The sequence below is a fragment of the Geotrypetes seraphini genome, chromosome 10, assembly GCF_902459505.1.
Source record: "Geotrypetes seraphini chromosome 10, aGeoSer1.1, whole genome shotgun sequence".
In the NCBI taxonomy this organism is placed as follows: domain Eukaryota; kingdom Metazoa; phylum Chordata; class Amphibia; order Gymnophiona; family Dermophiidae; genus Geotrypetes; species Geotrypetes seraphini.
Genome location: NC_047093.1, coordinates 86,507,863 through 86,530,378, shown reverse-complemented (window position 1 = coordinate 86,530,378; position 22,516 = coordinate 86,507,863). Strand labels below are relative to the sequence as shown.

At 42.7% G+C, this 22,516-nt stretch overlaps 1 protein-coding gene across 5 annotated transcripts in view; it reads right to left on the bottom strand.

Moving 5' to 3' along the window:
- The window catches only part of ASTN2 (astrotactin 2), a 1,902,914-nt gene that overhangs the window by 949,278 nt on the left and 931,120 nt on the right, over window positions 1–22,516 (bottom strand). For all 5 annotated transcript variants that reach the window (XM_033961675.1, XM_033961676.1, XM_033961677.1 and 2 more), the window contains one exon: window positions 21,513–21,659. In XM_033961675.1, coding sequence (XP_033817566.1) covers window positions 21,513–21,659 — 147 coding nt within the window. The remainder of the gene's footprint in view (window positions 1–21,512; window positions 21,660–22,516) is intronic.

Below are 22,516 nucleotides of genomic sequence, written 5' to 3'. Positions count from 1 at the left end.
TGCATTTGCTCATTTTCATTTCTGTTCTTTACAGCAACAGTGCCAGTGACTCAGCTTATTTTGAATCTTTCAATAACTCACTTTTACGTATGTGAATGTTATGCAAAGACCTTTTCAGATTGTTGACTTTACTATCCAGCTTATGGCCCCTGAAGCAGGTATAGTGACAAAACATGGCCATGTCAGGTCAGTCAATAAAAGTCTTTGACATTTGTACCCATGATTGCATCTGTGTTCTTTGCCATCATCACTTTGGTTTGTCCAAAGCGGTGTCTGCGAAGGTTCATTCTTCTTTGATTAGTGGCTTGAAAAGGATGCCACATACATAAGTAGGTATTTCAGATACAAAGGTGCTCATTATCAATTAGGGATGTGCATTTGTTATCATGTATTCAGTTTGTTTGGGTGCCTAAACATTTTTTGTGCATCGAGATTGTTTGTGCTTGCATAAGCCTATGAATTAACTTACATACAACTGATTTGCATGCACAAAAATATCTTGCTTGCATACAATTGGGCTCATTTTCAAGAGAAAAACATCCATAAAAGGGCATAAAACTGGCACTTGGACATTTTAATCACTGAAACGTCCAAAATCAAAAGGAGGAAATGAAAACCAATAGGAGGAAATATTTTTTCACTCGGAGAATAGTAAGCTCTGGAACGCGTTGCCAGAGGTTGTGGTAAAAGCAGATAGTGTAGATGGTTTTAAGAAAGGTTTGGACAAATTCCTGGAGGAAAAGTCCATAGTCTGTTATTAAGACATGGGGGAAGCCTCTGCTTGCCCTGGATCAGTAACATGGAATGCTGCTACTCTGGGTTTTGGCCAGGTAATAGTGGCCTGGATTGGCCAAGTTTGTTATTTATTTTTTGATTTGATGAGTCGCTTATTCAAAATTTACTAAGCGAGTTGCAGTAAAACAAAAATAAACATATCTTACGACATACTAATTAAAATTTAAGTATAATGGGTTAGACCGACAGACTTACAGACACAATGGATACACAAGGAAAAAGGGAATGAAAGTTACAAAATTGGTGCTTTAAAGAAAAGCATGTAAGGAAAGAACACGAGGAAGGGCTACTGAGCTTGATGGGCCATTGCTTTGACCCAGTAAGGCTATTCTTATGTTGTCCAGCACACCAAGACTGCTGCCTATCCCCAGTGACGGTGGATTTGTTAATATCACTTTCCTGGTTCAAAGTTTTACAACCTCATTTGATAGTGGCTTTATTAAACACTATAACTATCAGTTTTTTAATACATTTTTTCAATTGTGTATTAATGCTTCTAATAAATTATCCACTTCTTTCTCTTTTTAGCCCCACAGTGTCTCTTTTTCTATACAAATTGGATGTATACAAGCCACAGATGTAATGGAGCAAAACCAGAACTGGATCAGCCTTTCAAGATTGGGCTAGGTCAGACAGAAATCCTAGCTACAAGAATGCAATTGTGGATGTATGAATCTAATTACAATTTTGGCAATCTGCATCTCGCTGTTGGCTTGCTGTGGAAAACCATGGACAAAATTAAACCTTTTCATATCAAAACCATGAATTACTCAATGCATCAAGCAGACACTTCTCATAGAATTTGAATAGAGCAACAGCAAATTGTGAGAGAAATGCCAATTTCATTAAAAATACAAGTACATGTATAAAGGGGCACTATTCTTAGGCTCCAAGAACACACCTATTCTGAGCTTATTCTATAAGGTTAAGTAGGCGTCTTCTTTTCTTTATAGAATACTAATGCAATAGGTCAAAAACATGCATACGTTTTACGGCACGATTGCTTATGCCATCCCTAGAGCTGGTGTGAATGCTCATCCCAGAATTGTCAAAGAATGTGTGGACATTATAGTATTTTATAGTGTACATGTATAAATGTGCACCCTACCCAAGATTTGATCAAACTGCCCATGTGAACACTCAATTACAAGGTATGTGCCATTAAATATTGATACATACTCACAGAATAATTCCTAGCTCGAATATGGTTACTCAAGGGGCAGTTCAAAAAAGGGCATTAAGGGCTAGATTCACAAAGCAAACCGATATGTTTGCGATCCCTTTGCAACCTGATTTCCCTCCAGCCCCATTCACTAACTTTCCTGTGACCCATTTTGAATCTGTGCATGCAAATGTGGAGAAACGCATTCAAAGTAGGCAGGGACATGATTCAAGTCATTTATATGTGTTTACACAAAATTGGCTAAGGGGAGAAATCAGGAAAGGGCGTCACGTCACACCCCTAATGATTAAATCACACTGGCTCCCTATTTCCCTTCGGATTACATTTAAAATCATACTCTTAGTATATAAAACATTACTTTTTAATGAACCACAATTCATATCCAAAATGATTATTCCATACAGTACATCACGTTCATTACGTTCATCCTCTTCAAATCTTTTATCGATTCCCTCTTTGAAAATCATCGGCACAAGAAGAAACGACATTTTTTCTGTTATGGCCCCAACATTGTGGAATTCTTTACCAAACTTTATCAGAATTGAAAAAGACCTTTTAACTTTTAAGAAACTTTTAAAAACTTTTCTGTTTCAAGATGCCTTTGATACATAGCATAATTCATATTAACCCCTTACATTTTGACCAAGACTATTAAACATTCCAATCCCATTATTCCCTATTGTGTTTTTCCTTAATTGTTAATTTCAATATACAATGAATTGTAACTTTTCCCTCTTTTCCCTCTTATTCATGTTTGTCTCTTTCCATTGTTTAAAACGTCAATAGTTTGTTTTAAAAATTCTATGTGTAAAAACTATATATGTAACCACCATCTGATGGTTTTTAATTTGTACATCGCTTAGAAACTTTGTATAGGCGATTCATTAAATGCTAATAAACTTGAAACTTGAAACTTAAGCACATTAGTGTGCACTAAGCATTAAAGATGTCCATAAGACTATTTGGAGAGCAAAGACTTTGGATTTATCCAGATGTTTCGAAAGCTACGCAAGAGAGAAGAAAAGATTTATCTTTCTTTACGCCAAGAGACTCTTAAAGTAGGTGATATGTTTCTTCTAGCATACCCCTGTAAATGCCTGGTTAGGTATTTGGGAATTAAATATACTTTTTATTCTCCAAACCACTTGAGGGAGTTTTTTAAAAGTTGAATAGATCATTAAGGATTGATTAAGGAATGGACTTTTGAATATTGCAACCGATAGCACATTAAGGGCTCCTTTTATCAAGGCGCGCTACGGGGGTTAGCGCGTCGGACATTTCATCACGTGCTAACCCCCGCGGCAGCCTAAAATCCTAATGCCTCGTCAATGGAGGCGTTAGGTACTAGCGCGGCAGGCGGTTTAACGCGTGGTATTCCGTGTGTTAAATCGCTACCGCGCCTTTGTAAAAGGACTCCTAAGTCTTTTCTTTTTATTTGAGTGTTAGATACCTTAATTCATCTCCATTATATTGTGGTTACCAGTCCCCCACATAGTGGTCTAAGGAAGGGGGTAAAATTTTATTTTGCTAAATTTATTTGCTAATGTTGAAAAACTTGTTTTGAATTGTTTCTTTCCCTGTATTACATGGAACAAGATTTATAATAGTGAATATTGTGAGATTCAATAAATAAATAATTTTTAAAAAACCCAAACAGTTTATTTTACAGACCATATGAGCCAATCATGTCTAGGAAGTGGTTCTCTTGCTTGCATGACTGTTTCCAAAAAAAATAGTAAAGATACTAATAGAGAAACTGTTTGGTGTATTATAAAAAAAATAAAAAAAAAGACATAGGGGTCCTTTTATCAAGCTGCGGTAGGAGTTTAACGCGCGTAATACCATGCATTAAACCGCCTGCCGCGCTAGCCACTAACACCTGCATTGAGCAGGCGTTAGTTTTTTAGCCAGCCATGGGGATTAGCGCATAATGAAATGTCCGACATGCTAATCCCGCTAGCGCGGCTTGATAAAAGGACCCCATAATTGGACTAAACGTTTTATTTGACACATGACAAATGATGGTACTTTGGAAAACTTGAATATGTGGAGGACCTATGTTAGGCAAATCAGCTCCAAAGAAGCCTGGAAGATTTATCCAGTTTAATTTATCTAGTTATGTTCTGAATATTTCATTTAACCGGATAAGTGTTATCTGGCTATGTATAACTAGATATACAATGCTAGTGCCCTGAGCATGGTCCAGCCAGGGCAGGATTAATTCGTCGAGGGCCCCTAGGCACACAGGTACACTGGGCCCCCTCCCCTGCCCCACCCCACCATGTGCCCAGGCGGAAACAGGAAGCTGCATCAGAGGAAAGCTTTGGGCAAGCAGCACTGCTTGCACAATTACAGTGCCCGTTGCCTTTCTTACCCGCCTTGCTTGCTTGTCTTACTTTCCGTCGAAGGGGGGGGGGGGGCGCTTCGCCATTTGGAAAAAACAATGTTGATGCCCTCCTTCATCGGGCCCCCCTGACCATTTCAGGCCCTAGGCACGTGCCTACTGGGCCTATTGGTTAATCCTGCCCTGGGTCCAGCATTGAATATCCAGAAATATTGCTGGTGGCAGCCAAAAAAATGAAAACATTGATCACTGCTGGCTGAATGAGTCCCAGAATCTTTAAGTCTCTTCAAGATAATGAACAGCAACTAAATCACTCCTTGTGTAAGCCTCTCTCGCCCCTGCAGTCGGCTAAGGTAATACGCTTCTTAATACTGCCTTGCTTTTGCAAGTGGAGATGTGGACCTCTGGTAACCCTCCTGGGAATTGATATATCTTCCCTCTGCAATTCTTTCTGTATGAATGTGCAGTGACTTTAAAACATTAGTCCAGCTGGAAGTGAAGTTCACAACTAGCTATTTTACCACCAACTCTGAACACAACTTTCCAGTTCTTCAAATTATATATAGATGTTCAGTCAAAGCTGCTGAAAGGGATTTATGCAGATGACCATTTTTCCAGTGTGATTTCACTCCAAAAGCTAAGGTTCAAATGATTGCACTTAATTTCTTTAATTTATAGCGATGAATCATAATGCTCAGCTCTGCAGAAGAAGTACTTCCAGTCTGTAATAGTTACAGTGAAATGTGAATGTTGCTCTCTCAGGAAGATGGAATAATTCAAGCAACTTCTATTATGTAATTCCAGAAAGACACATGAATGTACAGTAGTTTCCTGCTATGGAATATACTTAAATAAGCCCAACACACATCCTGACTATCGGTCCACACCAAATAAGGCATCTTTTGTTATGATTTTACCTTTTTACCTGTTATTTCTAAAATTAATTATACCCCAGTATATCTGCTTCCTAGGCCTAGTCCCAGTGGGGTGACTGGAGCTTTTGCCCCAAGTGTTATACTTTTAAACACCATTTGTGACACTGCTGCGATAGAGAAGAAGGGGAGATTGGAGTGGTGGTTAGAGTGTGCTTTCTTTCTTTTCTTTTATTTTGCATCATGCCATGAGTGCTGAAATAACTGGTTATGGAGCTGTAGAACTATGACTCTGTTATTGTAAATGCAACAATATCTTATTCTGCCATAGAAATAACAGCTAAATTACATATTCTCATATGTATTTCCTTGCATATAGGGATGTGAAGGAGTATATGGGGAATTGCCAGCCTCCCTTAATAATACTCCCTTACAGGATTAACCTTAGGAGTAGAGAAGGTGTGGTTCAAGCAGGCAGAGCTAACTTGCTAAGCCAGGAGGACAGGGCCCAGATCAAGACAGAATTAAAATCCCCAGGGCGAACACAGAACAGAGAGGCCGGCCCTGTGAGAAGCTGAGGAAGAATCCTAGGCGTGTGAGTAGTGAGTGAGGGTAGCCTCCAAACCTGGCCAGCTGAAGCTAGGGTTTGCTGAGAAGGAGTTTGAGTATTACAGCCTCTAAGGTAGGACAGGACTTTATAGACATGGGACAGAAACTGCTAGAGAAGGGGCAAAGACTGCTACAACCCATTGTTGTGTTTGACTGTCAGGTCTGCTAGAAACCAAGCCCTTGTGGTGATTACATCATTTACTTGACTATCTGAGAGAGAAAACAGGCTTATGTTATATAGTGAATCCAACTGCATGAGAAAGCATAATAAAGACTTGCCTGGCTGCCACCCACACTACCACAGGTGAGTGATTCTCTAAAGTGGGCACCAATATTTAGGTGCCATGTATGCATGTTAATGATCAGAATACTGGCATAAATGGGTATATATACACACACAAGGATGTTAATGCCAATATTCTATCAGTGGTGTAGGAAGGGAAGCTTGCACCCATGGCGGAGGCAGAGGCGCCTGGCATAGTCCCTCACACCATCGCTGTTTCATGTGCTCTCCTGATGCACTCTTCCCCATGCCCCCCACCCGTACCTCTTTAAATATTTGCCAGCCGCAAGCAGCATCTCTTACCTTCTGCTCATTCTGATCTCATCCTTCCCTCTGACATCACTTCCTGGTCCCTGTGAACAGGAAGTGATGTCAGAGAGCGAGATGAGGCTTGTATTAGCAGTGGGTAAGAGATGCTGCACATGGTCGGCAAAGATTTGAAAAGGCATGGGGGGGTGCAGGGAAGGGTTCATGGGGAGGGGAAGAGGAGAGATACTAGCGTCCTTACCAAGGTGGTGCTTGGGGTGGTCCAGCCCCTCCCCTCCCCCCCCTTTAAATATGCCAGTGTTGACTATGTAATTATTGTCAAAAATCACCAACCACCTATACTTAAGAGCAGGTATTTAGGTAAAGAAACCCTGGCATAAATACGATGCACCTAAAGTTAGGATGCCTAATGTCCTTTAGGCCAGTGATGCCCAACCCTGTCCTGGAGGAACACCAGGCCAATTGGGTTTTCAGGCTAGCTCTAATGAATATGCATGAAGCAAATTTGCATGCCTATCACTTCCATCATATGAAAATCTCTCTCATGCATATTCATTAGGGCTAGCCAGAAAACCCGATTGGCCTGGTGTTCCTCCAGGACAGGGTTGGGAATCACTGCTATACAGGGCACCTAACCTTTAAAGAATCACGCTTAGCACCACACTAGTCAGCACCAATATTTTAGGCAACTTATAAAGGATCAGGCCTAGAATGCCTAGTAACTGTATTTCCATTGCAATTGTTTTGTTTAATAAAATTCTATATGTATCTACAGGCACTTTGGGGGGGGGGGGTTGTTTTGGGTTTTTTTGCAAGCCCCAGATGACTGGACAGGCATACCAAAGACAGGTACTACAATGCTGAGAAAGAAAAACAAAACAAAACAACAACAACCCTGTAAGCAAAGACTAAGGGAGAGGGATCAGAGAGTAAAACAGAGTCTTAATATAAGAAGGACACTATCAAATCTAGCTATACAGTTATCTTACATTCACAGAAGATCTTACAGACTTCAAGCTACTGTGTCCTCCCGCCTCCCACCCCTGCCTTTCTATGAGCATCTGATCAAAGTGAAATGCCGTAGCACCATCAGACATTCAATGGGTATCACTGAGAAGTCTTACCTCAAAGTTTGGTAAGATTTCTGAAGCATCAAGAAATGAAATGTGAAGCTTTGACATTTGTAAAATGATTTTTCTTTTCAAAACCATATAGATGGGTTCGGAGCATTGGTACCTCCCTGAGAAAAAGAACAAAGACCCTAAAAGCTGCCTTGAACTTTTCTTTCCACTGCTGAATAAAATTTCTAGAAATAAGATCTAAAAAAAACTGAGCACCTTTCCCACCCAGCTTTCCTTACAGCTGTATCTTTGATAAATTTGTGGTTTTACTAGCAAAGTAATCAAGAGGGTTAGGAAAAGCTGAACCTTTTGTATATTTAGGGTTGCTGGAAGAGGCAAGTGAAATGGTCAACTGTTCAGATCATTGGCAAACTGCATCCCTACAATCAATCCAGCAATAGAGATAAACTGCTACCCATTGCCCGGGCCCTTCCACTGTCCAGTGGCATCATGAAAAGGGGACTATCACAACCCCACAGGCATTCATAATGCATCACAGCCTCCACCCCTACTCCTCAGGCTGTTTCAGGAGCTGATGAGCCCAATATAGTCCCTGTATATATTTTTCAAATTTTCAGCATTTGCTATATGTGAATTAAAAGTTTTAGTCAAATTATTTCTTTTCTTTTTTTTTAATACACTGAACAGTTTTCCTGTCAGTGTTTATACTGTGTATTGGAAACAGTCATGCAAGCAAGAGAACCACAAATCAGCTCACAGTTCATGAATATGATTGACTCATATTGTCTGTAACCATGTTGTTCAAGCTGAGACTAGAATACCTTCTACGAGTGCCTAGACAGTCTACCAAGGGTTGATTCATAAGTCATGGCAGCTATTATTTTTTTTTCTCTTGAGAATGCACCAACACTGGAAATCCAATGTACAGTATATGTTTGAAAGTGAGCCTGTTCTTTTAACATTTTTATAAACGATATTGCTGAAGGGTTGTCGGGTAAGATTTGCCTCTTTGCGGATGATACCAAAATCTGCAACAGAGTAAACACGCCCGATGGTGTGAATAACATGAAGAAAGACCTGGCGAAGCTTGAAGAATGGTCTGAAATTTGGCAGCTAAAATTTAATGCTAAGAAATGCAAGGTCATGCATTTGGGCTGCAAAAATCCGAGGGAACGGTACAGTTTAGGGGGTGAACATAAGAATTGCCACTCCTGGGTCAGATCAGTGGTCCATCGTGTCCAGCAGTCAGCTCCCGAGGTGGCCCCCAGGTCAAAGACCAGCGCCCTAACCGAGACCAGCCCTACCTGCGTATGTTCTAGTTCCGCAGGAACTTGTCTAACTTTGTCTTGAATCCCTGGAGGGTGTTTTCCCCTACAACAGCCTCCGGAAGAGCGTTCCAGTTTTCCACCACTCTCTGCACAACAGAAGAGCGGGATTTGGGTGTGATTGTGATGATCTTAAGGTGGCCAAACAGGTTGGAAAAGTGACGGCGAAAGCTAGAAGGATGCAAGGTTGCATAGGGAGAGGTATGGCCAGTAGGAAAAAGGAGGTATTGATGTCCCTGTATAAGATTTTGGTGAGACCTTATTTAGAATATTGTGTACAATTCTGGAGGCCGCACCTTCAAAAAGATATAAAAAGTATGGAGTCGGTCCAGTGGAAGGCTACTAAAATGGTATGTAGTCATCATAAGGCATATGGGGACAGACTTAAAGATCTCAATCTGTATACTTTAGAGGAAAGGTGGGAGAGGGGAGATATGATAGAGACGTTTAAATACCTACATAATATAAATGCGCATGAATCGAGTCTCTTTCATTTGAAAGGAAACTCTGCAATGATAGGGCATAGGATGAAGTTAAGAGGTGATAGGCTCTGGAGTAATCTAAGGAAATACTTTTTTACAGAAAGAGTGGTAGATGTATGGAACAGTCTCCCAGAAGAGGTGGTGCAGACAGCGACTGTGTCTGAATTCAAAAGGGCCTGGGATAGGCACATGGGATCTCTCAGAAAGAGATAATGGTTAATGCGGATGGGCAGGTTAGATGGGCCATTTGGCCTTTATCTACCATCATGTTTCTATGTGTGACATGTACTTCTTAATGTTGCCACCAGGAAACAGATGAGTGCAGGAGTCTCTGATAGGGGAGAAGCAAGAAGCATGACTTTTGAAATCATCATTTTATTATAGCACACTGTGTACAACATGAACTGTGTGCAATATATTTAAACTGTCTGCAGTGCGAGATGCAGCATTGTCATGTATGATTATAGCATTATGCAACATTTCTGGATATTTCTCCTAAACTGCATGATGCAGGTGGTACAGCAGAAACGACTTGTTACAGTGGCGTACCAAGGGGGGAATAGGAGGGGGAAAAAGGGGGGGGCAGTCCCCCACAGGTGCATGCTCTAAGGCACCCTGGGTCCAGGACCTCCCACCCTACTCTGCCACTGCTGCTTTCTTGTAAACTTTAAATTCAGCAATTGCAGGACCATACTGCACCTCCCTGCGGCTGCTGGTCCATCCCCTTTGACGTTACTTCCTTGTCCTGGAGGAGAATAGGCAGACACAGGAAGATGCAGGAAGGTCCCGTGATAGCTGCATTTAAGTTTACAGATACTGCTGCTAGTTCAAGAAGCATACAGCTGTGGTGGGGAGGTGAGAGGTCATAATACTGAATGGCATTAGGTTGGAGGGAGAGAGAAAGGAGCAGGATACTGGTATGTAAGGGGGGTTGAGGGAGCGGGAAATGGGGTGGAGGGAGAGAAAGGAGGCAGATGCTGATGGAATTGGAATGTAGAGAGAGGGCGAGACAGAAAGGGGAAGGATATTGGATGGATATGGGTTGCAGGGAGAGAGAGGGAGCAGATGCAGATGGAAGTGAGGTGAAGGGAGAGAGAAGGTGGAGAGGACAGAGAGATGAGAAGATGGTGGATGGAAGGGGTAGAGAAAGAGAACACATGATGAAAGGAGGGAATAAATAAAAAAAGGACACATGCTAGATGGAGGGTGGAGAGGATAGAGTTAGTGAAATACTGCAGGTAGTGAGGAAAAGAAGTGACAAGCTGTAGGTAGACATAGTAAAAAGAGGGAAATTAAGGACTGGATTGTAAGAAATAATTTAATCTAGACAGATGCAGAAGGAAGACGAGGGAAGAAAAGGAGAGGAGAGAGTGAAATGCCAGTCCATTGTGGTAGGGGGTGAGGAGGGTGGAAAGGGAAGGGAAGAGATGCCAGATGATTAGGAGAGGGGAGGGAAGACAAGATGATGGATGCCAGACCAATGGGGATGGAGGGAGAGATGGAAGAGGGAGGCAGACAGTTTCTGGAAGGGACATAGAAGGAGAAAAGATACCATATGAAAGGGGAAGAGAGAGGGTGGATGGAAGGCAGAGAGTGACAAGAGGATGAGGAAAGCAGAAACCAGAGGTAACAAAGGTAGAAAAAAAAATTATATTTCTTTATTTATTATTTTGCTTTAGGATAAAGTAGTATTGTAATTGTGTTGATAAATGTTTATAAATAGAAAATGGAAATAAGGTGATCCTTTTATTGGACTAATTTTAATACATTTTTGACTAATTCAGAGACCAAAACTCCCTTCCTCAGGTCAGGACAGGAACAGCAGTATAGTTTACTCACCTGAGGAAAAAGGTTTTGGCCTCTGAAAGCTAAGTTTGTGATTATATATTCCATACTTCTGTGTTCTGTATATATGAAAGACATGGTTTTCTGTTAGCATTGACTGTGCAGGATTGATCTGTATTAGTGTGGCATGTTTAGTTTTAAAATGGGTGTATTGATGTTCTGTTGCTCATTGCAGTATGTAAGATGCTGCCTTTTCCTAGGTACATGCTTGTTGTGCGAAATATGGATTATTACTAAAAAAAATCATGTTTTTCATATAGAGGAGGCACATGTTAAAAAATGATAGGCCTTGAATGTCGCATATGCAAGGTATAAGACTCTTGGTGAGACCTCATTTAGAATATTGTGTACAATTCTGGAGGCTGCACCATCAAAAAGATATAAAAAGGATGGAGTCGGTTCAGAAGAAGTCTACTAAAATGGTGCGTAGTCCTAGTCATAAGGCAGTGGTCATCTAGTCAGTTTGGGCACCTTTGTGGCACTTAGACCCTTCTAAAACAGGACTAGCTCCAAATGTATAAGTTCTGTCCAAGATGTCTTGCAAAATGTTTGATTATTGCTACAAGACATCAATGTCTAACCTTCCCTTGAGACTGCCCAAAGCCCACTCATAAAACGCCTCCACCATGCCCATCTCGTGCTCGTCCAGAAGCTGGAACACCTTGTTAGATGTACAGACAGACGGTTTTGATTATCGGCACTTGGACGTCCAATTGCTGATTTAGGATACTTTCTTGAACATCTATGTTTTTTGATTATGGGCCCCCAAGTTGTCTATTAAGATGTTTTAATGTGTATTGTGTTGACATTATATGTATCATCAGTCCTTCCTCAGGAGTCCTGATGAAATAGAATCACAATTATGGAAAACCATGGGTTTTGAAAAATCGTTAGACACTGAATACTGCCAGAATATATCCTGCTGCAGACCCCTGAGGAAGGAGTGCTTCTCCAAAACACGGCCCGTGTCGGGTCCTGCACTTCACATAAGACAACCACTATTGAGATTTACATAATTGATTTTTTAAAAATAAAATAACCTGACACTTTGTACATCGTCTCTGCAATTTTTTTCCCTTTTGTCTTTCTTTGCTTGACTGTTCACTGCAGCTAGGTTGGATTGTTTTTTGGGTTTGGATTGTATGTAGCATACTATGCCATAATGTGTTCTGTTATTTAAATATGTTTACTGCTCTATATATCACCTATGTCTCTTCACTACCTTAGGTGGATTTCTTCAAAAATCCTAATAATTAAGTAATAAAGTTATGCATGTAAGTGGAAGACCTGCCTATGTGTCCTTCCCTTGCATTTATGCAGAATGTTAGGTTAGGCATACCATTATAAGATATGAGTATGTAAGTGCCCTACTAGCACTTTCACAGGTAAGTGAAATACAAATTTCAGAATTGCCCCATGGCTGTGGTACAGACTGCTCAAGGAAGAAGAAACCCAGCACTTGGTCACCAGGGCAGTCTTTGGAGGGGGATGAGCGCAGATCACTGGCCTCCACACAACCATTATCTCAGCCCCAAATTAGAGAGCTGCACGGGAACGGGGATGACGGGAATCCCGCGGGACTCGCGGGGATCCCGCGGGTTCCCCCTTTGGGTCACGGGGATCCCGTGGGGATGCCCCCTAGGGTCACGGGGATCCTGTGGGGACGCCCCCTAGGGTCACGGGGATCCCATGGGGACGCCTCCGAGGGTCGCGGGGTTCCTGCGGGGTTGGATCGCAGTGCACTCGAGCCGCGAGGGTAGTCTCCTTCTCCTTACCTGCCCTGTCGCAGCACACAGCTGAACAGAAATCTTCCCGATGTCAGCGCTGACGTCGGAGGGAGGGCTTAAGCAAAGCCCTCCCTTCCTCCAACGTCAGCGCTGACATCAGGAAGACTTCCGGTCGGCTGTGTGCGGCAGGGCAGGTAGGGAGAAGGCAATGGCGTACGAAAGAGGGGGGAGGGAGCGGTCCACCCCGGAGAATGTGCACAGCCGGTCAGGTCCCCCGATCGACCGACAACAGGCCCGGCCGACAAATCTCCCTGCCCTGTAGCCGCGAATCTAAATTACCTCTTACAGCAGCTTCACTACTCCAGCTGCTGTAAGAAGGTAATTTAGATTCGCGGCTACAGGACAGGGAGATTTGTCCGACCGGGCCTGTTCTGTTGTCGGTCGGGTGCAAAAGCGCCACAAAGGTGGAGGCAGGGAGGAAGGAAAGGTGGAGTAGAGAAGAAAAGACGATTATGTGGGGAGAAGGCTGCTGAAAGCACTGGGGAAGACAAAGGGGTGGAAAAGAACGCTGAAAGGACATGGGGTAAATGGGAGGAGGGGGGAGGGAAGGACCCTGAAAGCACTGGGGAAGACAAAGGGGTGGAGAATGCCACTGAAAGGACATGGGGAAGACAGAGGGGGGAGAAGGCCGCTGAAAGGACATGGAGAAGACAGAGGGGGGAGAAGGACGCTGAAAGGACATGGGGAAGGCAGAGGGGGGAGAAGGATGCTGCCTGACAGGACATGGGGAAGATGGTGGGGGAGAAAGACACTGAAAGGAAATGGGGAAGAGGGAATGGGAAGAAGACGCTGGCAGGGAAGAAGACAGAGGTGCCAGACTATGGGGGGAGCGGAGGGAAAAAGATGGGTGCCAGACCAATTTGGGAGGGGGGAGAAAGGGAGAGGCACAGTAACAGAGCAAATGGAAGACACAGAGAGAAGAGAGGCAGTGGTTGGAAGGAATTGAATGAGAACATGAAGAAAGCAGAAACCAGGCAATAAAGGTAGGAAAAAAATTCTTTTTTTTTTTTTGCTTAAGGATAAAGTAGTATATTAGTTGTGTTGATAAAAATTTATAAACATTAGAGGCTCTGGTAGAAACCCGTTTACAAAGTATGTATTCTTCCCAATTAATATTTCCAAATTAATAAAGTCTTTTTGCTTATTTTTAAATGGGTTTCTACCAGAGCCTTTAATTCAGTAGCATAATTAAATGAAATAACTATTTCTGTAGTTTATAGGGACGGGGACGTAGGGGATTCTTCGCGGGGACGGGCGGGGACGGAGAGGATTCCTCGCGGGGACGGGTGGGGACGGAGAGATTCCTCACGGGGACGGGTGGGGACGGGTGGGAGTCCTCAGGGGACGGGTGGGGACGGGTGGGACTTTGGCGGGGACGGGTGGGGACGGGTGGGATTTCTGTCCCTGCGCAACTCTCTACCCCAAATGCCATCAGCAATAAACTCCGTAGTGCAAATTTCTTCAATAGGGAAGAGATGTCATTGTAAAGTGGGTCTGAGAGCAACTGTATTAGAAGTGACTATACAGTGTGACTCGACCTTGAAAAAGAAAATAAAACAATGTCTTTCTGCTCCCCAGAAGTTGCTTTTGGAGCTCAGCATTATTTATAGGGAAAAGTCAAGGAAGGACATGCATGGAGAGCTATAAAAGGGAACTCCATAAGCCCTCTAGAAGCAATAAGCAATGACAGCAGCCTGAATTTAATTCTAACCATGTGTACGCGTCTCATTTCAAAATCCTGCAATTTCATGTGTTATTGAAAGGCAAACACAGCATGTTCGTTCAGCTCAGCTGGCACATGTGCATGGCTGGCTTGATTTTCCAGGGTCATTTGAGAGTTGGTATCACTGAACAGCAGACTATGTCTTTATGGAGCTTTGGGTACAAATGGGATTAGAGTGAGCTCCCTGACATTATCTCTTCCTGCAGTATAAGTACCCCTACAAATATCACAGCTTTAGATTTTTTTTTTATTATGTGCTCACAGTCCTGCTAGAGAAATTGATATGTACCTTTGCAGGCACCTCTTATTTGACAAGAGTGGAATGCTGTGCACTGAGCATGTCTGAGTGAACTGTGAAATGGTACTGGGTGAAAATACAGAGGGTGAAGGGCTTTGGATTGGGGAAGCGCCTGCAGGCTTATGTTTAAATGATCCATGGTTCTCAGCGTTTACTAGAAATATTTACTTTAAAACTTCTACTGCTCAGACTTTATGGTGCTGGTAACATTTAAGGAAAGCAGAAGATTCATTTAACATTCAATGCTAAACTAAAATAGCAGAGCAAAACTACAGTGCCCAAATGGTACACAAGAGCCTAGGTTTCAAATTTTTTTTTAAATACCGTATTTTTCACTCCATAAGACACACTTTTTCCACCCCATAAAGGGGGTGGAAATAAGGGTGCGTCATAAGGAGCAAATATTTTTTTTATAAAAGAACCCCAACAACTCAAAAACCCGTACCTTTTTTCCCTATCCCGGTGGTCCAGCGTGCTTTCCACGCTCCTGCCTCGGTTCCCCTGCTCTCTTTCGGCGAGAACTAACAGGCAGCCATTTTGAGTGCAGCGCAGGACCAAGCAGACATGCAAAAAGTGAACACCTGCCTCATGCACCGCTGTGTCACTTGTCAGAAGAGAGCAGGGGAACCGAGGCAGGAGCGCAGAAAGCACGCTGGACCGCCGGGATGTTAAAAAAAGATACTGGGGGGTTGGCTTGCTGGCTTGGGGCTGCCACTACACATGCCTACCATTAGACGTGCCCACCACTAGACATGCCCTGTACCCTGCCCTGGCCTACTACTAGACCACCAGAGGGGGACAGGGTACAGGGCACACCATTTGGTTCAGAATTTTTTTTTTCTTGGTTTTTCCTCCTCTACAGGTGGGTGCGTCTAATAGAGCAAAAAAATATGGTAACTTAACCCATAAAAACAGAACCTTTCAAAAGGATTTCCTCGAATAAAAGAGCAATTACCCATGAAGAAATACCCTTTGAGTGTGCAAAAGAACCACTGAGCTAAAGCTGAGTCATGAAATTCCCTTTGAAAACTGCCCTCACCCAGCAAGGAAAAGGAGCAGTGTTGGTGCAGAGTCACAGCAACTCACTACAACACCTACAAAACAGGAAAGGTAAAAAAAAAAAAAACTACTCATTACACCAGCCCTTCCCAGAATTTTCAAAAGAAAGTTCCTCTCAAAATCATTTGTATGCCTAATTGATTTCATGAATATCCATAGGGGATATTATGAAAAACAGGTCTGTTTGCTGCATGTGAAGATTGGGAAGATCTCTATCCTTTGCATAGGTTAGCTTAATTAAATTGATCAGATAGAATTAGCAGGTGTTAAAGGATCAGTGCTCTAGTGGCATTTAAGAATCAATTCCCACTTCCTAAGAATTCAGGATAAAAAAAGTACACACACAGGGGTCAGATGTACTAAAGTTCCTCTTCCATTTTTGGTCTATAGGGAATATGCTATAGTACATGGGGCCTAGAATCACATAAATTTTACATAAAGCATCAGTACCACTAAAGCAAATTAAAAGTACCATATTGACACATTTGAACATATTGGAAGATGTAAAAAAAAAACCCCAAAAAACATTAATGGGCACTTGGACATTTTAATAGCCAAAATGCCCAAGTGCTGATTTTCAAAAGTGACTTTTTAGACATCTTACAGATCATTTTCACTCCAGTATGTCTAAATCTTAAGAAGGCATGTTTTGGGCAGGATTAAGGCAGTCTTAGGGCTTGGACGTCCTGATTCGGGAGCACCACAGGGTTCTATATTTTCTCCTCTTCTTTTAAATGTTTTCCTTTCACCACTCTTAACTCTAGGACAAACCTTGGAGTCCTTTTATCTTTCCAGCATGGGTTCCTCCCAAATTTCAGGACAGAAACCCTTTTGGTCTCTCTCCTTTCTAAGATCCAGCAGTTACAATCTTATAAGAAACATGCTATCTTACTTCAGTTTGATTTGTCTGCAGCTTTTGACGTAGTCAATCATAATATTCTGCATTACTTGCTCTCAGACATTGGCCTTGATCAGACTGTCTTGGACTGGTTTGATAAATTTCTGTCCTCCCAGTCCCATTCTTACTCAGTTAATATGGAAGGATCTAATTCAAAATCTTGAAAAGCCCTTTGTGGTGTTCCCAAGGGCTCCCCAATGTCTCCAATCTTATTTAACATCTATATGAGTACTTTGAAATACTATGACTTGAATATTCAGGAAACTCTATTAATGTACGCTGATGACTTCATATTACATGAGGTTGACCCAGATCTTGTTAATCTAACACCCAATATTATCCATTGCATTGCTAAGCTTCTGGTTGGGTGATGATGGTCACACCACAATCTAACAAATCTTATTTCTGTTCACCTCCTCCCTCCTTCCTCCATGCCCTTCTCTTGTGCCCTGTGGAACGCCCCCTCCGTATCCAACAAACTTACCTTCATCCATGACCTCTTTATCTCTAAAAAGCTCCACCTGCTGGCACTAACTGAAACCTGGATCTGCCCTGAAGGCTCCACTTCAGCTGCCGCCCTGTGTCATGAAGGGTACCTTTTCTCACATACGCCTTGCCCAGGTGGTCATGGAGGCGGTGTTGGACTCTTACTCTCCCCATCTTGTTAATATCAATCCCTTCTTCTGCCTCAGTCTCACTGTTCTTCCTTTGAAGTTCATTCCATCCGTCTATTCACCCCCCCTGTCTCTCAGAGTAGTGGTTATTTACCGACCCCCTGACAAATCCTTCTCCTCCTTCCTCACTGAGTTTGACTGCTGGCTCTCCTCCTAATCCTCATCTCCCTCCCTTATTCTCGGTGACTTCAACATCCATGCGGATGACCCTTCTGACTCCTATACATCCAGGTTTCTCACTCTAACATCCTTGAATGTCCTCCAACTGTGCTCCACTGCCTCTACTCACCAGAAAGGCCACTGCCTTGACCTTGTCCTCTCCTCCAACTGCTCTATCACTGAATTCTGCACCTCAAACCTTACTATCTCTGACCATCAACTGTTAACCTTCATGACTCATCACCCTCTTCCCCAACCCCGACCGATCACTTCCTGTACGTTTAGGAACCTTCAGGCTATTGACCCTAACATGCTCTCTACCGCTATTTCATCTCTCCTTTCTACTACTATGAACGAGTCTGCCGATGAAGCTGTCCTCTCCTATATACCCTTGCTCCTCCCATTTCCCATCCTGTAAGACGTGCCAAACCCCAGCCCTGGTTGACCCCCAAAATCCATTACCTGCGCTCCTGTGCCCGAGCTACTGAACATCTTTGGCTTAAATCCTGCACGCTTGCTGACTTCGTCCATTACAAATTCATGCTGACATCCTTCCAATCTACCCTCTCGCTTGCCAAACAGGACTACTACAACCGTTTAACTAACTCTCTTAGTGCCAACCCTCACCGTCTCTTTGCCACGCTCAACGCTCTACTCAAAGTGCTCCTGCCTCCCATCCCCTCTTCACTCTCCCCCAGACGATGGCAGAGTTCTTCCATGACAAGATTCACAAGATCCACCTTGAATTCTCAACAATGTTGCCTTCCCCGCCACCCCTTCCAACTGTTCATTCTGAAAACATCCCTTCAACAACCCTTACAACCCTTTCTTCCTTTTCTGAAGTTACGGAAGAGGAAACTGCTCACCTTCTCTCCTCCTCCAAACCCACCACCTGTTTCTGTGATTCGATTCCTACCTGCCTACTCAGATCCATCGTTCCCGCTGTGATCCTTCCCATCTGTCACATCCTCAACCTTTCGCTCTCCACTGCTACAATTACTGACAAAAATGGACAATCAGAAGAGACTTTTTGATTCAACTTATGAACACAAGTGTTTCATCCGAATCACTCAGCAACTATTTCTCTGGCATTTGAAGTTTTGCACATCTCCTTTGGGTTCCTTGAAACAGACCTTCAAAACATGGCCCATGTCGGGACCTGCTAACACACCTTAAAGCTAAGTGGAGTTATTTTTTCCCTCTTATTGCCACTGAGAACAAATCTAGCATTCAAAGAGCACGTTACCTTACTTATTATTATTTTGCACTAAAGTCATACACAGTGATGGGACGGTGGGTTCGGCTATAGGAGCCACGGCTCTTGGTCGAATTACACAAATCTGAGTGTATGTGAAAATTGTATTACCTTATTTCAACACCTATATTTAAGACTCATATTTGACTTTCATATATAGAGAAGTCTTGGTTCTAGTTACACAAAGGAGAGAAGGGGCACAGGATAGATAGTTTATGGAAGGAGCATAGAAAGAGATAAGATGCCATATGGAAGAGAGAGAGAGGGCGGACATTGGATGGAAAGAACAGAGAGGGCAGTGAATGGAAGGGTGAACAGTAGATGGGAAGGGTAGAGAGAGAGGGAAACAGACACTGAATGGAAGTGTGGGGGAGAGGAGGGACAGCTGCTGAATGGAAGTGTGAGGGACAGGGGGAGCAGATGCTGGAAGGAAGTAGGTAGGAGAAAGAAAAAAGGGCAAATGCAGGATTAAGGGAAGAGGATAGAGTTAGTTACTGGAAGGGGTGAGGGAAAGAAGTGGCAAGCTATAGGTAGACACAGTGAAAGAGGGAAATTGAGGACTGAATAGTAAAAAGAATTTAGACAGAGGCAGAAAATAAATTGAGAAGGAAGACCAGAGAAGAACAGGAGGAAGGGAGCGGAGAGACAGATGCCAGAGCAGGGGGGAAGGAGAGGAGACAGATACCAGACCTGGGAGGAGGAAAAGAGGAAGGAGACAGATACTAGATATGAGGGGAAAAAAGGAGGAGAGAGATATGCTAAAATCTGCTGGGAGGGAAGGAGAGAAAGAGGCAGAGAAGGGGGGGGGGGGTTGTAAGCACATTAGAAAGACTACAGAGAAAAAGGCTTGGACGAAAGGGGAAAGACAGGAGGCAGATGCAGGACTATGGGAGGTTCAGACAGAGAGGGAGAGAGAGGGAGACCTGGAACAAAGGTAGAAAGGAGAACTGACACCGGATCTGGGGAGGGTAACAGAGGGAAAAGAAAGAGAGACCTGGACCCAAAGGGGATGGGGCTGGATTGTAAAAGTAATGTTGGATGCAAAAGAAAGAAAGATTGCATGCACAGTCAGAAGGAAGTGCAACCAGACTCATGAAATCACCAGACAAGAAAGGTAGGAAAAATGATTTTATTATCAATTTAGTGATCAAAATGTGTCTGTTTTGAAAATTTATATCTGCTGTCTATATTTTGCACTATATTTGTCTATTTTTCTATAGTTACTGAGGTGACATTGCATATTTTAAAGTAATCTGCCTTGACATCTTTGAAAAAACCCTGAAACTCGTAAATGATAATTAACATTTTCTCTGCGTACAGTGTGCTTTTAAATATATTTTATGTTTACCATTATGAATTAAGATATTGTGTGTACATGAAAATGAATGGAAGAAATTGGGGGCGGGGCTAGGGCGGGATTGGGAGTGGGACTGAATATTAATAGATGTCCCATTTTGATGAAAAAATAAATGGTCACATTAGGTAAATATGACAAGTTATTCTTCCCAATATGCATCACTTTGCATTTGTTTACATTAAATTTCATCTGCCATTGGACGCCCAGTTTTCCAATTTCCTAAGGTCAGCCTGCAGTTTTTCATAGTTTTAACAATTTTGAACAGTTTAGTGTCATCTGCAAATTTAATTGCCTCACTCATCGTTCCAATTTCAAGATCCTTTATAAATGTTACATAGCACTGGTTCCAGTACAGATCCCTGTGGCACTCTACTATTAACCCTCATCTATTGAGAAAAATGGCCATTTAATCCTATCCTCTGTTTTCTATCTGATAACCAATTCCTAATCTACAACTGAACTTTGCTTCCTATCCCTTGACTCTTTAATTTTCTCAGGAGCCTCTCATGTAGAACTTTGTCAAAAGTTTTCTGAAAATCTAGATACACTATATCAACCAGCTCACCTTAATATACATGTTTATTCACACTGTCAAAGAATTCCAGCAAATTGGTGAGGCAAGATCTCCCTCGGCTGAACCCATGCTGACTCTGTCCCATTAAATCATGTATGTCTACGTGTTACATAATTTTATTTTTTTATACTTGCTTCCACTATTTTGCCTGGCACTGAAGTCAGACTTATTGGTCTAATTTCCTAGATCTCCCCTGGAACCATTTTTAAAAATTTATGTAACATTGGCCACCCTCCAATCTTCAGGTACTACAGACGATTTTAGTGATAGATTACAGATCACTAACAGTAGGTCAGCAATTTCATGTTTGAGCTCTCTTAGTACCCTGGGATGTATACCATCCAGTCCAGGTGCCATACTAGGCCAGTCCAAAGATCCATCAAGCCCAGTATCCTGGGCCCAGTGGCCAATTCAGGTAACAAGTACTTGGCAAGATCTCAAAAGAGTAAAACAGTTTTTATGCAGCTTATTCTAGAAATAGGCAGTGGATTTTCCCAAGTCCAACTTAACAATGGTTTATGGACTTGTCTTTCAGGAAATTATCCAAATCTTTTAAAAACATTGCTAAGCTAATTGCTTTAACATTCTCTGACAATGAATTCCAGAGTTTAATTGCATCTTCCAACAGTAAAGGATCTTACCATCTGCAATGAAGTGTTCAGGAACATGGAGGGTGACTTTCACTGTCAGCGGGCAAGATTGCTGATTACCACATACCATGGCCAGGATACAGGAACTCACAGCAATCAGTGTCAGGGTAGTTTTATTCACAGGACTTTTCAGGGAACCTGAAATTTAGAAGAACAAAAACCATAGGTTATTATGTTTGGGAAATAGAGGAAAGGAACCAGCGTCTAGAAGGATGGAACCCTGACAACACACAAAAAGGCTAGAGGTAGGTATTTTTTTGGGGAGGGGGTACGCTCTCCAAATTCCAACATAAAATTTTCCTCCAGATGAAACAAAATAGGCCAGAAATGTCTACAAAATTAAACCTAAATCAGTTCAAGTGTAGGAAGAATAATAAAGATGTGAGATGCCATCATGAAAGATTCATAGGGGTGGTTTCCATCTACCCAAAGTGATAAGGTAGTACTGTAGCATGCAAAGCTCTGGTTACAGACTCCACTGAACTGAAAAGTCAGTTTAATTGGCAATTTTATTGATCTGAATTTCTCTTGTAACAGCTATTTTGAACTGCAGAAACATATTTTTAAAGCTCTTCCAGTATCAATCTAAATGAAGAAATTGTTTCCATTCACACTAAAAGGCATGCCTATTAAAGTGCACTAGTAAATGAGCTTAGTTTATGCTAATGAGGACTTTCCTATGTGCTCAACCCATTTTTAGCATGCCCAAGCAGAGGCGCAGCGAGGGTAGGAGGTACCTAGGGCGGTGCTCCCCCCCCCCCCATGGCCTCCTCTCTGCCCCTCCTTCAGCACCAACCCCAATCCCCACACCATCTTCTCCACCCCCCCTGCTCCTTCCGCACCATACTCACGCCCTCCTTTCCCACCCCCATACCTCTTAAAATCTTTGCCAGCATAAGCAGCTTCTCCAGCCTGATGCTCGCGCTGGCTTTCCCTCTGATTTCACTTCCTGGCCCCGCGACCCGGAAGTGATTTCAGAGGGAGCCAGACATGCC